Below are 17,682 nucleotides of genomic sequence, written 5' to 3'. Positions count from 1 at the left end.
AACAAAATCCCGGAACCCAAGAGACCCCGTAAATCCAGTTAATAGGGGCTTGTTAATCCGATATGTCCTTAATTCGTCTGTATGTTGCGAGACCCTCTGGCCATTAATATTTACGGCTATCTCGTATCTCCGAGAGACGCGTGACGCGCCTCCGATCGGCGATTTAAAGGGCCTTGTATAAATACTAGAACAATTAGAACATACTTAACTATAGAGAATAGAGAGGTCGTACTGGCGTAGTTGGATTCGAGGATTAGCTCCGTAGTCAAGCCACTGTTCTGTCAACGTCCATTTATCTTTCGGTCTTACTTGTCCTAAAAGTAGGGATTCCACCCAACGAACCCATGGCACAGTAGTATGGCATCCCCGCTTCGAAATCTGTACCCTACCTTCTACATCGCGTATATCACTGCCGAAAAATCCATTTTGGAAGAATTCTACCATGAGCGCGATGTTGTCCGACCCTAGTACTTTAGAGTCAAGTCCGAGCATGCAAAACCCCAATATATCAGACACCACAGATCCTTGTTTCGGTAAACTGTTCATCCTTCTTAGTATCCAATATCGTAGCGCAATTAGCCCATAAGAAGAAGACTGCACTAAAAGCGAACAATAATCGGGAACTCTAAAATGCAGAAAGGCATTTACATCAAATGCTGAACAAAATGCCATCAGCGGTGGAGAGGGAGATCCAAACTCGAGCATTAAGCAGACATCTTCAATCTGATCCATATATCGACCAATTAAAGACTTTTCGGTGATATTCAGGATCCCTATAAAGTAGGCAAGGCAGCACACCCTACGTATGGGATGGCAGTGGCTAGGATGTGAGTGGCTTGAGTGTCCGTATTTGTGGAAGAATATAATCTCCCCAAGAACGAGCTGGCAAGCCGATTTCACTAGTCCTACTTTGGTTACGCCACACTCGAGAAGTTTTTCGTCGATATCGGTTTGCAGGATCTCGATGATAGAACGATGGGTAAAAGCAAGAACTGATGCATGTTCCATATTTCCTAGGGGGGGTACTTTCGATACTTCAAGTAAACCATTAAAACGAGCATTAACCTGTTCTTCTGTAAATATATGCCAGTCTTCTCTCTGTAGTTCAGAGTCGATTGAGTAAGGTCGTAAAGAACTTGTTCCCTCAGCAACCTGGTCCAGCTTCTCCGATAAGTAAGATGCTCCTAGGACCGTAACATACTCCAGAGGTGCCATAGAAGCATACACTCTGCTCATGGCAAATATTATGTACGCTTCTTTTTGGTATGAAGTAGAAATTGAGTTGAGCATGTGCCTCAGGTAGTCAAGTAATGGCTTCGGCCGGGTGTCAATGTATTTCCAGACTCTGTATGGATTATAGTCGCCACTTAAAAACTTTCGCACTTCCAACATTGCAAGCCGAGTCCAGAGGAAGATACCTTCGGCTATGTCCACAATATGGTTTACCAGGCATTTGATTACACATCGATGATTTGACAAGTCATCACAGAGATTTTCTTGTACTCGTGTAAAAGCTTCCTGTAAATTCGCAAATTCCAGGTGTGTTTCCAAGCGCTCTGCAACATACTCTTGCATATCTTGCCTAGTAAGCCTATGTAGTCGAATCCTCTGGTGAATTGAAATGGTCATGAAAGCCTCGTATTCCCTACTGGAAACACAAACTTTGACCCTCCCTCCTGATAGAAACGTCCAGTTTTGGATGAGACGCACTAAGTCACGGTGATCCTCGGCGTGTTTTTCTTCGTCAAATTCGTCAAGGCCATCAATAAGTAGAAATATCCTATAACGTTCCAGGATCGTAGGGCTACTTATCAACAAGTCGACTGCTTGAGAAATTTCCTCGTAGCTTAGACGTGTGCGAGCTTTTTGACCCAGACCACTACGGCTAGGGATTAGTAGTTTCATGAGCTCTGGGGCTTGCTCTAGTGCAGACCTCAAAAAGGTGCACCTGAGTCCCATTAAACCGTCCTGGTGGGAAGTAGACCAAAAGAAGTATTTCATGCAAAGGAGTTGCGAAGTACCGGCCCATTTGCTGAGCATGTCCTTCGTCGATCCATGTTTCCATATGAATTTCATCAGCGTTGACTTTCCAGCACCAGGCTTCCCAAGGATATGGAAAATTCCATATCCATTACGGAGCCAGTCGGTGAACGATATTTTCAAGTCCGGTTCTACTTCAAAGAGTCTTTTCGGCTCATAGAAGATCCACTCAAACGTGTTGGCGAGATTGTTGTGTACTTCATCATATCGTGGGTTTAGTTGTGTACCGTTATGGTACTCGCTAAGCTCCTTGAAAACCTCGTTAATTTTTTGTATCTCTTGCGCATGACGGCAGAGATCGAGGACTTGTTGGAACTGGTTACGCAGATCGTTATTGGTTGAGACCATCATGGACTGAATTTCCTCTAACTGTTGTTCGATGTTATTGTTCACAATAGTACCCTTGATCATGTCCATGACTTGGCGAATCTGAATCCTATAGTACGTATTAGTTCATCTCATTTTGAAACATAAACAGTAGGCTTCTTAGTGTCTGCAAAGAAGAAATCAAGAGCAGTAATCTGTTAATACTATAATTTTAGGGATCATACATACTTCATAAATGAAATGAAGGCCAGATGGAGCGTCTGTTGACCCTTTTCTAAGCTAAATTGAAGGTCTCGAAGATTTTTCCCATTGAATTTTAACCTTGTTGCTACTTTAAATGCGCCCTTTATCGAATGTGGCTTTTCTGATATATCTCGATTTAGTAGGGACTTGATATCCGACGAGATATCTTGGCATCTGGTGACTATGACCTGGATATTCTTGTCATGATCTTTCGAAGTGCCCTTTAAGTCTTCCAACTTCTGAGAGTCTTTCTGGATCTTGTCTAGGAGATCGATCATTTCCTCGTTGTAGCCAAGTAGACTTTCCTGTTCTCTTGGCAGTCCTGTCTTTGAATCATAGGCTTCTTTGACCTTTCTTACGCACTTGGTTGTACGATCAATAAGGTCTAACACGCCGAAAAGGAGGCCTACTGCGGTGAAAGGATCCATAATGCTGTTTAGGATCTGTTAAACTCGAAATTTCGAAAATTCCTCATACATTTGAGCTAACTTGAGGAGTCTTCATATTTATTCAAGTAATGAAGCCTTATAGTAGTCTTTAAGCCAGGCAGCTATCCCGTATTCTTACGATGCATACCACAGTACGAAATGCTGCGTTGTGCGAGAGTGAGGCTCGTTGCATATCGCTCGGTAGGCAAACTTGTAAATTGGCGATGGGACCCAGCGATCACAATATGTAGTGATACTATACCTAGCATTTGAGGTATGTCTATGGGCAGTATTGATTGAAAGTGGACGGCATTTACTTGCTTGCTTCGAATATTCGAGGCAATGTCTAAGAGGTACGAGATTATACTCGAGGAAAGAATCCTAGGTAAGGTTAGGACCATACCTAGGTACATATATGTACACGTCCACTATTTTAGGTATTGTATGTACCTTACAATAATAAGCCGAGTCACTGTGGCGCGCACTAAAAATAAGTACCTACATAGCTCTAACGCTCCACCAACCACAGCCTTGACACAATCCCAATAAGGCAAGAGGGGAAAGGGGGGCGCAACTAAAGCCCACTATGCTCTCCGAGCGCCCAGGAGTAAAGAGCAACTCAAGAGCAACATACTCACCTACCTAACCTACATCATAGGGAACACGCGCGTGACGCGAGTCGTTTTCGCTACTGCTCGAGGCCGAACACGATGCCGGCCAGCCGCTCCTAAGTCCATCGTTCGTTACGAGTTAGGTTTTCCGTAAGGTAATGCGGTATATTTATGCTGACAGCCGAGCCGAGCCGTTATCTTGTTTGCTCAGAGAAGGTCGACTGTTTCACCTGTTGACACGTATAGTATAGCACATGTTGCTCTTTAAAAAAAATGATTGGTGCGTTAATAGTTGGGGTTTGATTGGTTAAAAATCCATGGGCAGCTGTACAACCAGACAACCAATAGGTAAAGTTGGGTCCTACATCCTACATCCTACACTCTACATCCTACACCTACCAAGTTTAGTTTCTACCTAGGTTAACTAATTGTATGTACCTAAGCGCCTACTACTTTCAATGCAAGTCCATATGGAACTCGATCGGTGTTTATCGGCATTGTACCATCAACGTAACGGATCATCTTCCCAGAGCCCCTACAAGCCACAAGGTCGATATTTCGCCCGTAGTACCTTGCTTAGCTCTTGGGTCCGATTTCGACCATCCTAAAGAGCCTCAGGGATCAGAAGGTTTTCGGCAATTTCCATCCCAGCATGGATACAGCTTCAAGGCTTTGATCGACTTGGCAACATCAGATAGAAAAACTTGTGCCTTTTTGCAGTCATGGCTCTTCTTTGGGTTGTTGACAGAGACATTCTCCCGTCCGAACTATGATTTTAGGCGCGAGGACTTCGTTCGATCGGATGACAACGGCAATATAGTGGTAACGACCAAGGATCTTCCACGTTACCTTTGGTATTGGCTTGCTGCACGTATACAGGACTACCGCGAAGATATGATGAAGCTTGAAAAGACAGTAGATGATTACCTCCATCTAGCTCATGATATATTGCATTCCGTAAATCAACAGAACCGCCAATCGCCCGTACGCAGGATTGTAAGCCCGGAATGGACAGCGGAAGCCAGCATTCTTTTGTCGATTTCATTGCTAGGCGATTGCTTAACGTTTGCGCGAGGAGAACCACGACAGTATAACCTAATAATACCACTTTATTGGGAAAGTACCTTCTTGGATACTGTTATGATGGAAGCTGGTTGGTGTGTGGGCGAGCTGTCGACACTAAGGAATGAATGCAGTCTTTCTAGTCGCTATTATCTCTCGACAATAAACCGAAAAGCCTTAGCCAAAAATCACGAGAAATGCAATAACGGCATAACTTGTCAGCTGAAATACATTCAGGAGCTAGTAAACAAGCCATACGAGCCGAGATACTGGCCAGTCCCGTTTTGGATGGATACCTTGTGCATCCCAGTAGGAAAGGAACACACCAAGTCGAGACGAGCTGCAACAACAAGGATAGCCCAGGCATTCAGAAAGGCTGACAAAGTCTTGGTGGTAGACGGATCGTTGCAGCTCTGCCCCCTAGCAGTTCCTGGGTAGAGACACATATGCGTCTTCAATATTCTCCCTGGATGACAAGGCTCTGGACATACCTGGAAGCTAGGTTCTTTCGTAACCTCTATTTCCAACTAGAAAACGAGGCTATATTTGGCGAAAGCTTGGAGCGCGAGCTGGTTCGACCAGAAACTCTAATCAGAATATCGAACACCTTGCGAGAACTGCCTGAGGAAAGGCTTCGGTCCAGCCAGAGTGCCATCCACTTGATACGAACCATATCTACCGCGCAACCGTCCGAACATTTAATACAATATGCTGCCATGCCGCCACAGTCTGATTATGAAGAGGAAAAACTCCGCCAGGGGGCAATTGACCACCTACTCGCCAACAAAGAGTACTATGCGCTTGAGACTATCTGGAGACCATTTTTAAGCAAACTCGGTCTCCTCGACGATCTAGGCGATGATAATGACGATATAACCAGGGTTCATATTGAAATTACTAACATCTGCCCCGTGATGAAGCATGCCTTTAACTCTATTGCAAGCGTGAGAGGAAAACTAGCCGGGTTGGTCTTCGAGCAGTTGAGTGGCATGCCTGACATACGATTCACTAGGGAATGGAACAGCGTTGCTAGGCTGTTTGAGGAGATTTCGAGTGGTTTCAGGGCGAGAACAACCAGTTGGCTGGATGGCGAGACAGTTTGTGTCGGCACTCTTCTCGGCGTTGATCTAGCCAAAATCCTAGAAGTCCAACCGATGAACTGGTGGTGGCGCAAGCGACTTGACAGGATCGACTGCCGGAAGTCGCCATACCCCTTAGTCAGGAGCCTTGGTATAGACTTTAGTCGGTGGACAGAAGCCTGTCAGAAGCAGCGGATGAAGATTTTCCTATCGCAAGTACAGGATTTCCCGTTGTCTATCATATTTTGGAACGTACCACGGCTAGGTTCAGAACAATGGACCTGGGCATCACGATCTTTCTTGCACCGAAACACTGGCAGTGAATATAGTTTCGTGTTAGGTGTCGCTAAACTTGGATCAACTGGCCTTGAGGTAACAACTACAGGGTATAGACTGAGTAGGCCTCCTTTTCGGAAAGTCCGCAGTATGAGCACGCGGGTTCCATCCCGTAGTGCCCAACGGCCCGGTGAGACGTTTTATCGACTACCTACGTAGTTACCTACCTAGGTAGGTACATAGTCTAACAATTACTGATGGTAATGTAGCCGGAAACAGACTTATCATGCTTGCAACGGAACCGACACCAGACGAGTCCCTCAGGCGTGCCTGGCTACACGTTGAGTTCTTGCCCGACGACAACACCATCACATCGAAATCGGCCAGTCGCTTGACTTGGCAAGACTACATTGACAAGGGAATCATAGACAAGTTGGCTATTCTATACCGATCGCAGCTTGGCGTTCTCGTACAAATCTATGACACCCGTGATGGGGTATACCTAGTACGACACATACGTCTAGTGCGTGTGACCGCCGATTCCAAGGAGGAAAACATGCCCACGGCTTTAGGAACATGGGTGAGCGGTGGCAGATGGTGTATAGCCTAAACAGTATACGACGCCATCTCAACCCTAACTATCGAAAGCAAGGACAGCAAACCACGACCCGCTCTCCATTCCCACAAGGAGCATAATGATGGCAACCCCCGACTTTTAAATATCCGACGAGACCAGCTTATTATATTCGAGTAGCAGCCTACACGTTTTTATTGCGGATTCTCTGTCATATTAAGTTCTAGCTCGAAATATGGACAACCCATATTCATTTTCAACTGAATGGTAGCAGTGACTAGCAACCTGCTCGAGCCTGTACCGAATACGAGTTCAGCAGCAGTATTTTCAGTATTTTCAGTAGACAGGGTTTCAATATTGGCGAGCTTCGTGAATTTATTTCCCAAGTCCGCCCACTCTTTAGCCCACTCTTCATACGCATAAAGGCGGATCCAAGCACGAGGACTTGGGTATTCACTTGGATAATGAAGTCTACACACTAAGTAGAAATGACCTGAAGGAAGCGGCTGTGGCCCCTCGCTTTTCTGGATCTTTCGTGCGAGGCTAGGAAACACCTTCCAAAACCCCCCAAAAGACTTGTCACCTCTGGTAAGGAAAAGACTTCGGGACGCATCCCAGCGATCGCTCGTTATAGAGCGCAGAATTACCTGTAGCCCTCCAAGCAGATTGTGAGTGCGTGATTGCACCCTAATTGCATACTTTTCTGCCTCCTCAAGCTGAAGCCGTACTGAAGGTGTTATAGTCCTGATGATATATACATCATTTTCTATCTCTGTGAAGGACTCCTCGTCATTATACCAGTCGGCATCCGCATTACACCTAGCATAAAGGCCGGTACCAACCTTTCGAAGGTGCATCAGAGCTAATTTACCCCCCAGAGGCTTACAGTTCAAAGGCATATTATATAGACCATGTCGGAAATCAATTTGCATCTCGGCTCGGCGAAAGTGAAGCCCCTTATTTGTTAATGCAAACGCATTGTTCCAGTGCACGTCGTTTCGCGTATATTCCAGGTTGCCACAGCCTTCAAAATCCCTAGGCGAGGTAGCAAATAGACTACAGTAGAGATGTGTTTTACTATCAAAGTATGCAACATTCCTGCTTGGGGACTCGTCGAAGGCAAATATTGAAAGATCGTTAGATGCTTTAATTATCTCCTCCTGGAGTCGTTGAAAAGCTTTAGGGCCTTCACCGTAAAGTATCGGCATGTTAACGTCAAAGATACCCAGCAGACAATATGCTATGTCCTCCTCTCTCGTTGTCATACGCTTTGCAGCCCAAGACATCCTCCGTGCCACTGGCACAGAACTAACCAAATCCCTATCAATCAAAATCTCCTCGTCTACCAGGGTGATCTTGGAGACGAGGGATGTCAAGTCCGCCTTTGAACCGATGCGATTCCATTGAGAATCGAGGAAGAGTAGCGTCTTCGGCGCGATAAGCCCTTGCAAGCACCAACCCCTTGTAAACCATCTGCACTTGGGCAGAGCTATCTCGAGGGTATCGTCTGTGTCGAAATCGGAAAGCAAAGCATAGCAGACCTCAGCTTCTTGATACCAACGATACATGCTATTAATCGCCTCGCCTAGATCGGAGCTGCTCGTCTTATCGATGCAACAATTATCGACCCAGGCATAAGGTATCCCATGATTCTTAGCCATCTGGCAGGTCCCGACAATCTTCAGGTAACCAGTCTTATCTGTCGCCGGATGGTGTGGATCATCATTGATAGCCATCATTTCTTGGAACGAGATTTCGTTGTCATTGTCCCAAGTATGGGACAAGATGGCGTATCTTGGGGTATCCTCTCTAGGAATGGATACCAGACAAAGAGTACGAGTATCTATAAGACGAATCGCCATGATAGCAACGATACGCCAATGCGCGGGTTCACAACGACACTATTCTCACCCCCCCCAAAAAAAATCCAAGGTAGAGCAAGATTATGTAGAGAATTTGTAGAACGTGAGGAGCCTTGTGCGGGGGATGATGATGTTGGACATGGGTTAAATAATGTATCCACCTAATATCTTGCACATAGATATTTGACCAACCAACTATACAGATATTTGTCCAATAACTTCAATGATATATATTGTTGGAATATGGGGAATAGCCAATTATGTAATCTAGTCACGTGCCACCACGTGCGTGGGGCTAAGCCTAAAAGGGTTTACCTTTTAGGCTAACCCACACACACACAACTTAACAACAAGCAACAACAGATCGTGATAGCCTCATTTCAGTACCGTGTGTTCCCTTTCCTTTACCGTACGCTTATTGGTGTACACCTAATCCTTACCTAATTATTACCCATACCTGGTCCTTCCTACATATATCATCTAATCTACAACAACCAACATATGATCTGAGAATATCTACCTAGGCATAGTATACATAAAATACAGTGGGTATAAGGAAGCCGTATATGTATAGATATATTCAAGTAAGCCACTTAACTAGTAACATATAAATAGAAAAGACCCTAAGGATTGCGGAGATACGATTGATGCCTTAGATAAGCACGTCTAAAACATCCCCGGAATCTCAATAGGAAGTACCCTGGGTACAGCTCCATATCACCTTTGCTATAGGAAACTACCATGTACAGTCACGTCTAGAACTGACGGCCGAGGATTTGTGGAAGTAACTTAAGGAGAGTGCGTTTTCTTGTAGTTCCCTATGATCAATGCTTAATACCTACGTTACCACGATTTTAATAAATAATATGTCATATGTTGTAGTTAAAACGGGCGCAACTTTAGGTACTTTACTCAATGATTTTAATCCAGGGCCACTTGAGTAATCTGCGTTATCATTTTGCTTTTCTTCGCACATGATCGAGGGAGCCAATGGGAGACATTCCAGGCAACCAAATGCACGAACAAAGAGATGATTTTTGCCATTACTAAATACCCAACGCCTCCTCTCACCCTATCCTATCCTATCTCCCATCCCAACACAGCCCAGCACGAGGGCGCCTGGGAAACCAACAACATATCCAAAAGTAGACATTTTTGAGAGGGGAAATATAACCAAGGCTCGAGGGCCAGATGACAATATATCGCTCGCCCTATAAACAAGACAACATCCGCCAGAGGATCCGCTAAGTAGCAATAATATATAGCCCAATATGTTATACCTACCCCAAACGCCATGCTCCAATGCCGCCATTGTCGTTAACATAAATCCCTCGCATTGTGTATCATGCACGATACGCCGTAACCGAGAAGTATGGAATCTAAATGTAGCAATAACAGTCTAAAACTTGAGCGTAAATCAAAGGCTTCGCTTCCCAGCTAGGTTACCATCTTCATAAACCTGAAATTCGTTTTCGGCATCCATCAACGCCGGCTGATTGCTGGGATACTCGCTTGGGACGCTAGAATCCTGACTCATATTGTCGTCGCTCATAGCGTCATCATCCTTGTGGATATCAATGCCAAGCTCGGGATCGTGGTTTTCTGCGTCTTCTATGCCTCGCCACACTTCGTCTTCCGGACCACTATGCAATTGACTATGCAATTGACCATCCTGCCAGGACTCTTCGGACTCTCTCTGATGTGAAATATCGACCATGGGGCTATCATCGGCCGAGTCGTCATCATCGTCCTCGTCCATAGATTCTTCGCCATCGTGATGTTCGGTCCCGCTACCGCTTTCTCCTGTATCACCACCGTCGTCAATACCTACGCTACGACCAGCCCGTCCTTCGAAGCCAGGAGCGTTGCTATACGGCGTAGCATAGAATGGTGTCAAACTACGAGCAACAAACCCTTCGGGCACCGGGCTGGGCGAAGCTGTACTCCAACGTGGCGTGTTCCGCGGTCGGGCCGATGGAGATCGAGTACTTCGACGTTTTGCGAGGGCTGCGACATGCCCCATTGCAGGAATCAATCGGGCGACTTGCGGTGACGGGCGGCGCTCGTATTGGTGAACATATGATGTCACTCGCCGTTTCACTTGGGTAGGCGATTCAAGAGTTTGTGCTGTTGGTGGCATAGAGTTTGTGCGAACATGAGGTGGTCTAGAGCCTTTGCGTTCTCTAAGCATTGCCGGAGATTTAAAGCGGGAAGTCGAGCGATTAGTCCCAAGAGAAGGGGACGGTCGGGCAGTTCCCGTGAGAAGACCCGGGGCCGGCGACATAGATATCCTATGCCAATTGCGCTGTGCTGTATGTCGGAGACTAACAGGCTGAGATGTATTGGTGCTTGCGGGATGCTCGTCGAGATGGTCATTCCACGCCCAACAATTTTCCATTGCATCTGCCTCGGGAATTTCTTGACAGGTACTTTGAGAATTCGCGTAAACGCGGCTTAATTCTCGCAGCCGCTGCCAATTCCACCCGTTATCGTACGCATCTTGATCCTGAAGGTAAGCCTCGGGATGAGTAATAAAAAGACGTTGGGTGCCGGTTGCCTTCATGACTACGCTTGAGCGTAGAAATGAAACGTCCCATGTTACCGGTGTGACCATCTCAGGCGGCGACAGGAACCGCAGTCTTGAATCCTTATGTATCTTGCGCAAAGGTACCCATGGCGACTGTAGACCCAGAAACTTGGTCACGCGGTAGTGTTGAGTCGAACCATGATGAACGTTTGCTTGCATACGGGAGAAGGTACGGAACAAAGTTCCGAATGCATCGCAAATAGCTTGATGAACGCTTCGAGCATCCGAGCCGCGAATAGTCACATTCTTAACAAGGCCCCGACTCTTAAGCCGTTGTTCAATAACACGGTTGGGCGCACAGGCCCGAGCTAGCAGCCAGTCTGACTCAAGCTCGGGCCCAACCCAATCGTTAAATTCAGCAGACTGAGACTCCAAAACAGAGGAACTATTAGGCAGCTGCGTCCATTGATCAGGTTCAACATTGCTGCCTGGGGAGCGTTGGCTCGCGTAGTCGTGGAATCCCATCCATACACTCTTCAAGGGGAAAGGCAAAAAGATAACTTCAATCTCCCATGGGCGAGTGTAGGATGGGAAGGACGAAAGGCCTTGCAGCTGACTTAACTGGGACTTCAGTGCTTGAAGTTGACTGTAAAGCTCCGCACGGCTCGCCACGTGCTCGCTTCCGACGGTGGAAACGGACGCTACACTGGCCATGGACTCGTTAACATTTAGGTGTCGGGTGCGATGATCAGAAACCTGCGTGCCATCGTTAATTAACTTCTCGACTTCTTCCACGCGCGACTCAAGTTCGGTTATCCTTAGGTCACTCTGGTCATGCTTCTCGTCACAGCCATCATGGCCAACAGCTGAGACCGATGGATTCTCGAGCCGGTCTAACCGCTGTTCGTGCCCTTGAACAGCATCGGATAATTGCCTGATTGTCTGTCGACCGAGTCCAGGGGGAGATAAGCTCTGCCTCTCAGCTATATCATCATGCCTACAAGACCTCGGGGTATTTGCGACCGTCTGTCCGTCATCCAAGAATTGATCCATGTTGGGATCAATAGTATTCTCCTCCTGTGGGTGGGTTTCGTCCTCCTGTTCTAGAGGAGGCTCGCATAACTTGGATTTGACACCACTTAGTGTCCCCAGTCCTTTCCCGGCAAACGGCCGCAGATATCCCACTCTGGCAGACGATGTCGTAGAGCTCGGCTGCGAAGAGATCAGGCACTGGCTTGGGATCGGAGGGAGTTGGCTTCCTTCGTCTGGCTCAGATTGAATTAGGTTGGTCCAACTTAACGTATCCGGGATAGAAGGTGGTGGTAAGGGCACCGCGACCTGATTCTGCGGCGCATTCTCCTGCTCCGCGAAATTTGAAAAAGGAAACTCATTAAACGCATAAATATCTATATTTTGATCCGCTGGCACCGGCATCTTGAATGAAAGATCCGGTACTACTGGTGTGAGGGGCTCCCTATTGGTCCTAGGTCGCTCATTTTCCTGGCCATTGTCCGCGATATCAGTATTAGCTGTGGCCGCGACAGGAGGTTGGCTATCCCGAATATCATCGTGAAAACAGGCATGATGGGAACACATGCACCAAGCAGATTCATCGGATCCGGCATTTCCATTAGGGTATCCAGGAGCATATACTGGCGAGATTCCTACTGAGCTCCCTCTGCTCGTCCTAGGTGAGAAAGCGCCGCGACTCCAGAAACGACGGCATCCACACTTAGGTCCCTGGGCACCGCGAGTTAAGTCCACGAAATTGCATGGTCCACCAGGAAGAGTTGGCGAATTGGCGATTATATGCGCATCGTTGTGGATATTAAAGAAAGGGCTGTTTGGTAATGAGAGGTCGGGGATGGATCCTGCCATTGGGTTGAGCGCTCCTCGATCCAGGGCATCGAAGGGGGAGAAAGAAGATGAAGCGACAGAGGAATTGATGAGGGGGGATGGTTCGGTATTTATTCTCGATAGCGATGGGAGGTGTCGGGAGCCTAGGCGACCCTACCGGACGCGGCTGGGTCGCGATCCGAAATATCTAGTACATGGCACTGCTCCTGATGTTAGTGTGGTCTCGGGAAGCTATCGTTGGGTTACCAATCCAGACTCCTTGGGTAATACTAACCGTAGGAAAAAGGAGGAAAGGGGGATAACAGGCTGCGACGATGGAGGAGAAGTCGTAATTTATGTACAAGTGGCAACAAGCGAGGGCGCGCGTACCACCGAAGAGCAATGCGAAAGACGAGCTTGAGGAAGGGAGATTATGGAATTCAGAGTGAGGCGTCTAGATAGGATTGGCCCGATGTTGATGGTGGGGGGGGGAGAGGATATGAGTGATAGTAGGTACTAACCTACACAAATGGAGTCGAGGCGTAAATGCGGGTTGTGATAGCTGTGGAGAATAGGATCCAGCAAAATGTATGCAACTTGATATGTACTATGTAGGTAAGATGCAGTGAAACAAGCAAAGGTTATGACTCGACGCAGTTCGTAGCTGCAAGGGTGTCTAAAGAATCCCCGTTGTAGACGACACAACAATATTTGGGTGAAGTGGGAGAAACCAGACAATTTCCAATATCCCAGGCAGCTTCTTGGAGGAATGGAGGAGTTTGGGGATCCATAGATTAGGTAGGTACGTCTTGAGTACCTACCTATACTTTCCCATAAGACCATTTGCTATACACTACTACTACCTAACCTTAGGTACCTACCTACCACAGTTCCCACTTCCAGTTGCAAATGCCCACTTTACGCGTTTCCCAAAAAGAGAAAGGAGCGAATAAGAATCGCCGAGCAAGGCGCGACCGTCGCGTGTTAGGTGAAGCGGAAACACGCTTATTGGACAGGAGCATTTAGAGATCCTTGTTAAGACATACGTCCCTACCAGAACAACAGAAAAGTATCCGTTAGAGCTCCTACTCTGAAGCCACCACCAAAATCACATATAAAATTTTGAGATCTATCACAAAAAGTTACATCTTACTTGTTCTTTTCATTATCGACCGCCTCATCGAAAACCTAGCCGAAAAATAGGACCGGTCAAATGGGTAACAATTTTTTTAATGCAAGCTTAAGCTCCAAGCCAGAAGCCTTACTTGACGTCCGCCCCGCGAGCAACCTAGCTACCCCCCGTCCCGGAAGACAGACATGTCGACGTCCAAGCGCGTAGATGTATCTTCGGAGTCACTATAGCTGTCGATATGTATTGGGCGTCCTGAACGGCCAGGACAAGGATAAGCTACCTGAGCTAGCCTAAACATTTGAAGCTATCAACGTCACCAAAATAAATCAATTTAAATCCTTGATTGGCCAATGGAAGGTATAACGTTGGCCTGCCCGCGAAGCATCAACATTTTTTTTTCTTTTTTTCTTACGAGATAGGTATACTTTGAAATGGTATAAATATGGTAGTAGTGGTGGTATCTTATGTATATGAAATATGCAATGTGAAATGCAATGTGAGTTAGACCGACTTTAAATCGCCTTATAAAAAAATGCCATGCAACCGAACCCAAGCCCCAAGCCCCGTAAACCCAATAATATACATAACCCGTCACAGCGTAGCTCGTTCGGACCGGTACCGATATATTCAAAAATGTCTCGTCACATTTAGACCTCGCCCCAACTTCCCATAGGCCCTGTCGTTGCGATCATCGAGCCAGTGCCGACAGAACCGCCGATGTCCCAATAATGCCGAGATGATGAGGCGCTACCCTTCCTAACAGATCTCCGCGTGCTTTGACTAGCGCAGCTCGACGCATGCTTGAACAAGGGACTCGAAGGCACGGTTGTCTTAGACTTACGCCTTTCTACAGTGCGACGACCCGACATCAACGGGTGGTGTTGACGCACTCGCGCAACCTTGGCAGCTGCATCTTGGGCGCTTGAAGACGCGATGCCAGAATTGCTAGAGATTACACCGCTATTGCTAGATCGTGATGTGAAGCGCGACCGGAGATAACGGAATACGAGCCTTACATCTAGCTCTTGTTCCCATTCTTCCTGTGTAAATGCTAGCGCAGAATCGTCTAGTTGCGATTGTGATTGCGTATTAGCTTGACCTGACTTCGTCGGTTGTGTAACTTGGGGTGCGTTGATAGATTGCGCTCGTGTATCCAACGTTGGCCGGAAGTCGGGGACGGCCACGGACGGCTCTTCTGTCCTCGCGCTGGTTGTGGTGTCGTTTACACCCTCCGGTATGGGGGGTAGACCTGCATACGGAATAGGCATTTGCTGCACTCGACTGAAAGTCGAGAAGGCTCCAGGATGATCGGAGAGTCGATGAATAAGTGAGCCGAGCTCTTTAGCGACCCGCTCCAGCATTTTGAGCTGCCATCCGGAATCTGTCGAATCCTTCATGCTAATGTCTGGTTGTTGAGATGTGGGTATCGATGATAGCTTGGGTGTTGAGGGAAGGTCTTCTTCATCCGGTAATTCTTCACCGAATAAGATTGAGAGCATCTTGTCGTCAATTCCCAAAATGTCGCGGACAACTTTTCGAGTGATGCGGCCCCAGATGCTCTCGTCATCTGTCCCTTGCTCACTTCCATCGTGATCATGCCATTCTTGGCTCTGATCTACCGCTCCACTTGACGAATCGCCCAGACCGCTCATTGTTACTGCATCGTCGTCCTTTTCTTCTATGTGGCTGGGTACCGACACACTGGCAACGGACCGCCGCCTCCTGCGAGTTTCTTTCTGGATCTCCTCTAGAAGACAACGGCTTTGTTCTAAACGCCATGCTTCTATCCACTGCATCTTATCCATTTCACGGGTCTTCTCATTTTCGGGTTCGATCTGATTTAAGTCCAAACTTCCGAGTCTCGTCACGCGGTGAGGATTGTACTGTTCGAATGCGTAAAGTCGCTCCTGCATGTCGGCACCTTGGTCTAACCGAAACATGCCAAGACCATTATGGCCAGGGACAACAGGTGTTGCATAAGGATGAGCGTGCGGCGGGTCGTAGAAGTTAGGAGCGGAGCGAAATTCTGCAAGATGGCTGTCCAAGCTGTCCAGCTCGGTATCGTCATCTTCATCCGCCGCATCAACAAAGCTTGAAGATTGCTGCTGCCCAGCACTGGGACCCGATGGCGCAACTGTACCAAGGCTTCCAACTTCACTCAGCCGCGAACGACCTGGTGTGCTATTAGTCTTATGAGTTGAAGTTAAGTAGGACGTCGAGGTGCCGGCATCGGTAGGGGGCGAGAAGAGAACCCAGGTCTGAGATTCTTGGACAGCTTGAGAAGCTGACGGAGGCAGTTGTGACGACTCTTCATCTTCAGGTGAGGGACGAAAGACCCGCTGAGTGGCCTGGCGTGTAGGTTGCTGAAAGGCCATCTTGAAAAAGGAGGTAATTCAAAGCTGAGGTTAAGCTGAGGTTGATGGTGGATATTCACGATGTATGACGAAATACGTGCTACTGGGGAGGATCCCAGCTCGATCTTAAATAACATACAATGCCGGTGACTAGCTCCCGTGTTGGGGTAGAGTTGTTATGTCAATTATAGAGAGCGACTTGGGTGGCGGCTCGAATACACTGCGCTATGTACGTAGGTTTAGTTTCAGAATTAAAGAGCAGGTCAAGACAACCGGACCACGAACAGCTGAGGGGCGAGAAACATGGGTGAGGAGAGGCTACACGTAGAAAAGGTCCGGCCCTGCAATCTATCGAGAATGGGTGGGCGTGGGCGGTGTCGACTAGAAAAGGGATTCAGGATAGAAAATCATAGGAAAGCAGGAGAAATCAGGGCGGGATACAGGTGTGTGACCTGTCCGATTGGCGGCCGTAAGAATGTTTAAGGGACCAGTCGATGATCCCAGGTCGCGTGGGACGTTTTGGTGGTGGTTGCAATCTGGGTACAACTTTACCTCAACGTCGAAAGCAAAAGCAGAAGCAGAAGCAGAAGCGCAAAGGAGAGCGCATAGAAACCCCTAGGTTAGGTTAGTAAGTATAAGAAAAACATGCAAGAACCCACCGGTCGGCAACCCCCATGCAACCAGGCAATCAGCCACCCAACTACCTACATGTACATGGTACAATACATGGTACAATATATAATACCACCAATTGGATCGCCCAATCTTGGGAGGTGAACAGCACATAAGATATACCAACTAACCTAGCGGTTAGTTAGGCAAATATGATGCCATAGGTTGGGAGCTAGATGCTAGACCGATTTAATAAATGTATTTCAGGTACCCAAGCCGCTCGATACATTATCTTAGGTACATGTCCACTACATGTCCACGGGTACATAATGTAGCGAAAAAAGGATCGGGGAAACGGTTATAGCCAGGCCGATGCTAAATCGAATCGATTACCTCATTCTAGCTCTTTGATGAGTCGCTGCAGCTATGACTTTTGTTGTTCGCATCACGTAGACATTCGCATAGGCACTTGACCCCGTCCATAGGTAGGTATGTAGGGTGCAATCATGTACATAGGTACCTACTAATGTATACCTTAATACGATAGATTACGGGTCTTCCCGGACTTGTGTTATCGTAGTGGGGTTTGCGATATCCTATGTAGGTATCCACTCTTTATGTAGTGTACCTAGGTACCCAACCTTCTATGTAGAACGGCTGGCTAAACGGGCGAACTGATTATTATTACACGAGCTCTGATAATAGAAACCGTCATACAA

General features: G+C 47.2%; 5 protein-coding genes across 5 annotated transcripts; 1 reads left to right on the top strand and 4 right to left on the bottom strand.

The window, feature by feature from the left end:
• Window positions 1-204: 204 nt before the first annotated feature.
• Window positions 205-3,038, bottom strand: F4813DRAFT_395898 (uncharacterized protein; the record flags this gene model as incomplete). The annotated part of the gene is made up of 2 exons (XM_049247760.1): window positions 205-2,476; window positions 2,596-3,038. 2 exons carry the CDS (start codon window positions 3,036-3,038, stop codon window positions 205-207), a joined length of 2,715 nt encoding a protein of 904 aa, XP_049100146.1.
• Window positions 3,039-4,926: 1,888 nt separating this feature from the next.
• Window positions 4,927-6,755, top strand: F4813DRAFT_56619 (uncharacterized protein). The gene is made up of 2 exons (XM_049248646.1): window positions 4,927-6,187; window positions 6,336-6,755. The coding sequence occupies exons 1-2, from the start codon at window positions 5,158-5,160 to the stop codon at window positions 6,674-6,676; spliced, it is 1,371 nt and encodes a 456-aa protein (XP_049100145.1). The 5' UTR covers window positions 4,927-5,157; the 3' UTR covers window positions 6,677-6,755.
• A 79-nt stretch (window positions 6,756-6,834) lies between these two features.
• Window positions 6,835-8,502, bottom strand: F4813DRAFT_388963 (uncharacterized protein; the record flags this gene model as incomplete). The annotated part of the gene is made up of 1 exon (XM_049246763.1): window positions 6,835-8,502. The coding sequence occupies one exon, from the start codon at window positions 8,500-8,502 to the stop codon at window positions 6,835-6,837; it is 1,668 nt and encodes a 555-aa protein (XP_049100144.1).
• An 868-nt stretch (window positions 8,503-9,370) lies between these two features.
• On the bottom strand, window positions 9,371-13,648 carry F4813DRAFT_357661 (uncharacterized protein). Its single transcript, XM_049243142.1, has 2 exons — window positions 13,161-13,648; window positions 9,371-13,086 (listed from the first exon to the last, which is right to left on the bottom strand). The coding sequence occupies exon 2, from the start codon at window positions 12,905-12,907 to the stop codon at window positions 9,920-9,922; it is 2,988 nt and encodes a 995-aa protein (XP_049100143.1). The 5' UTR covers window positions 12,908-13,086; window positions 13,161-13,648; the 3' UTR covers window positions 9,371-9,919.
• A 359-nt stretch (window positions 13,649-14,007) lies between these two features.
• F4813DRAFT_357659 (uncharacterized protein) lies at window positions 14,008-16,941 on the bottom strand. The gene is made up of 2 exons (XM_049243141.1): window positions 16,637-16,941; window positions 14,008-16,576 (listed from the first exon to the last, which is right to left on the bottom strand). The coding sequence occupies exon 2, from the start codon at window positions 16,370-16,372 to the stop codon at window positions 14,645-14,647; it is 1,728 nt and encodes a 575-aa protein (XP_049100142.1). The 5' UTR covers window positions 16,373-16,576; window positions 16,637-16,941; the 3' UTR covers window positions 14,008-14,644.
• Between the last annotated feature and the right edge of the window lie 741 nt (window positions 16,942-17,682).

The sequence above is a fragment of the Daldinia decipiens genome (assembly GCF_022478715.1).
Source record: "Daldinia decipiens strain CBS 113046 unplaced genomic scaffold F4813scaffold_14, whole genome shotgun sequence".
NCBI lineage: Eukaryota > Fungi > Ascomycota > Sordariomycetes > Xylariales > Hypoxylaceae > Daldinia > Daldinia decipiens.
Note: the sequence above shows the minus strand (reverse complement) of the source record. Positions and strands in the feature narration are given on the sequence as shown.

Coding starts and splice junctions, on each gene's coding strand:
- F4813DRAFT_357661 (XM_049243142.1), bottom strand. CDS start 12,907: ATGGCAGGATCCATCCCCGACCTCTCATTACCAAACAGCCCTTTCTTT.
- F4813DRAFT_357659 (XM_049243141.1), bottom strand. CDS start 16,372: ATGGCCTTTCAGCAACCTACACGCCAGGCCACTCAGCGGGTCTTTCGT.
- F4813DRAFT_56619 (XM_049248646.1), top strand. CDS start 5,158: ATGCGTCTTCAATATTCTCCCTGGATGACAAGGCTCTGGACATACCTG. Junction 6,188..6,335: donor AACTACAGGGTATAGACTGA/GTAGGCCTCCTT, acceptor ATGGTAATGTAG/CCGGAAACAGACTTATCATG.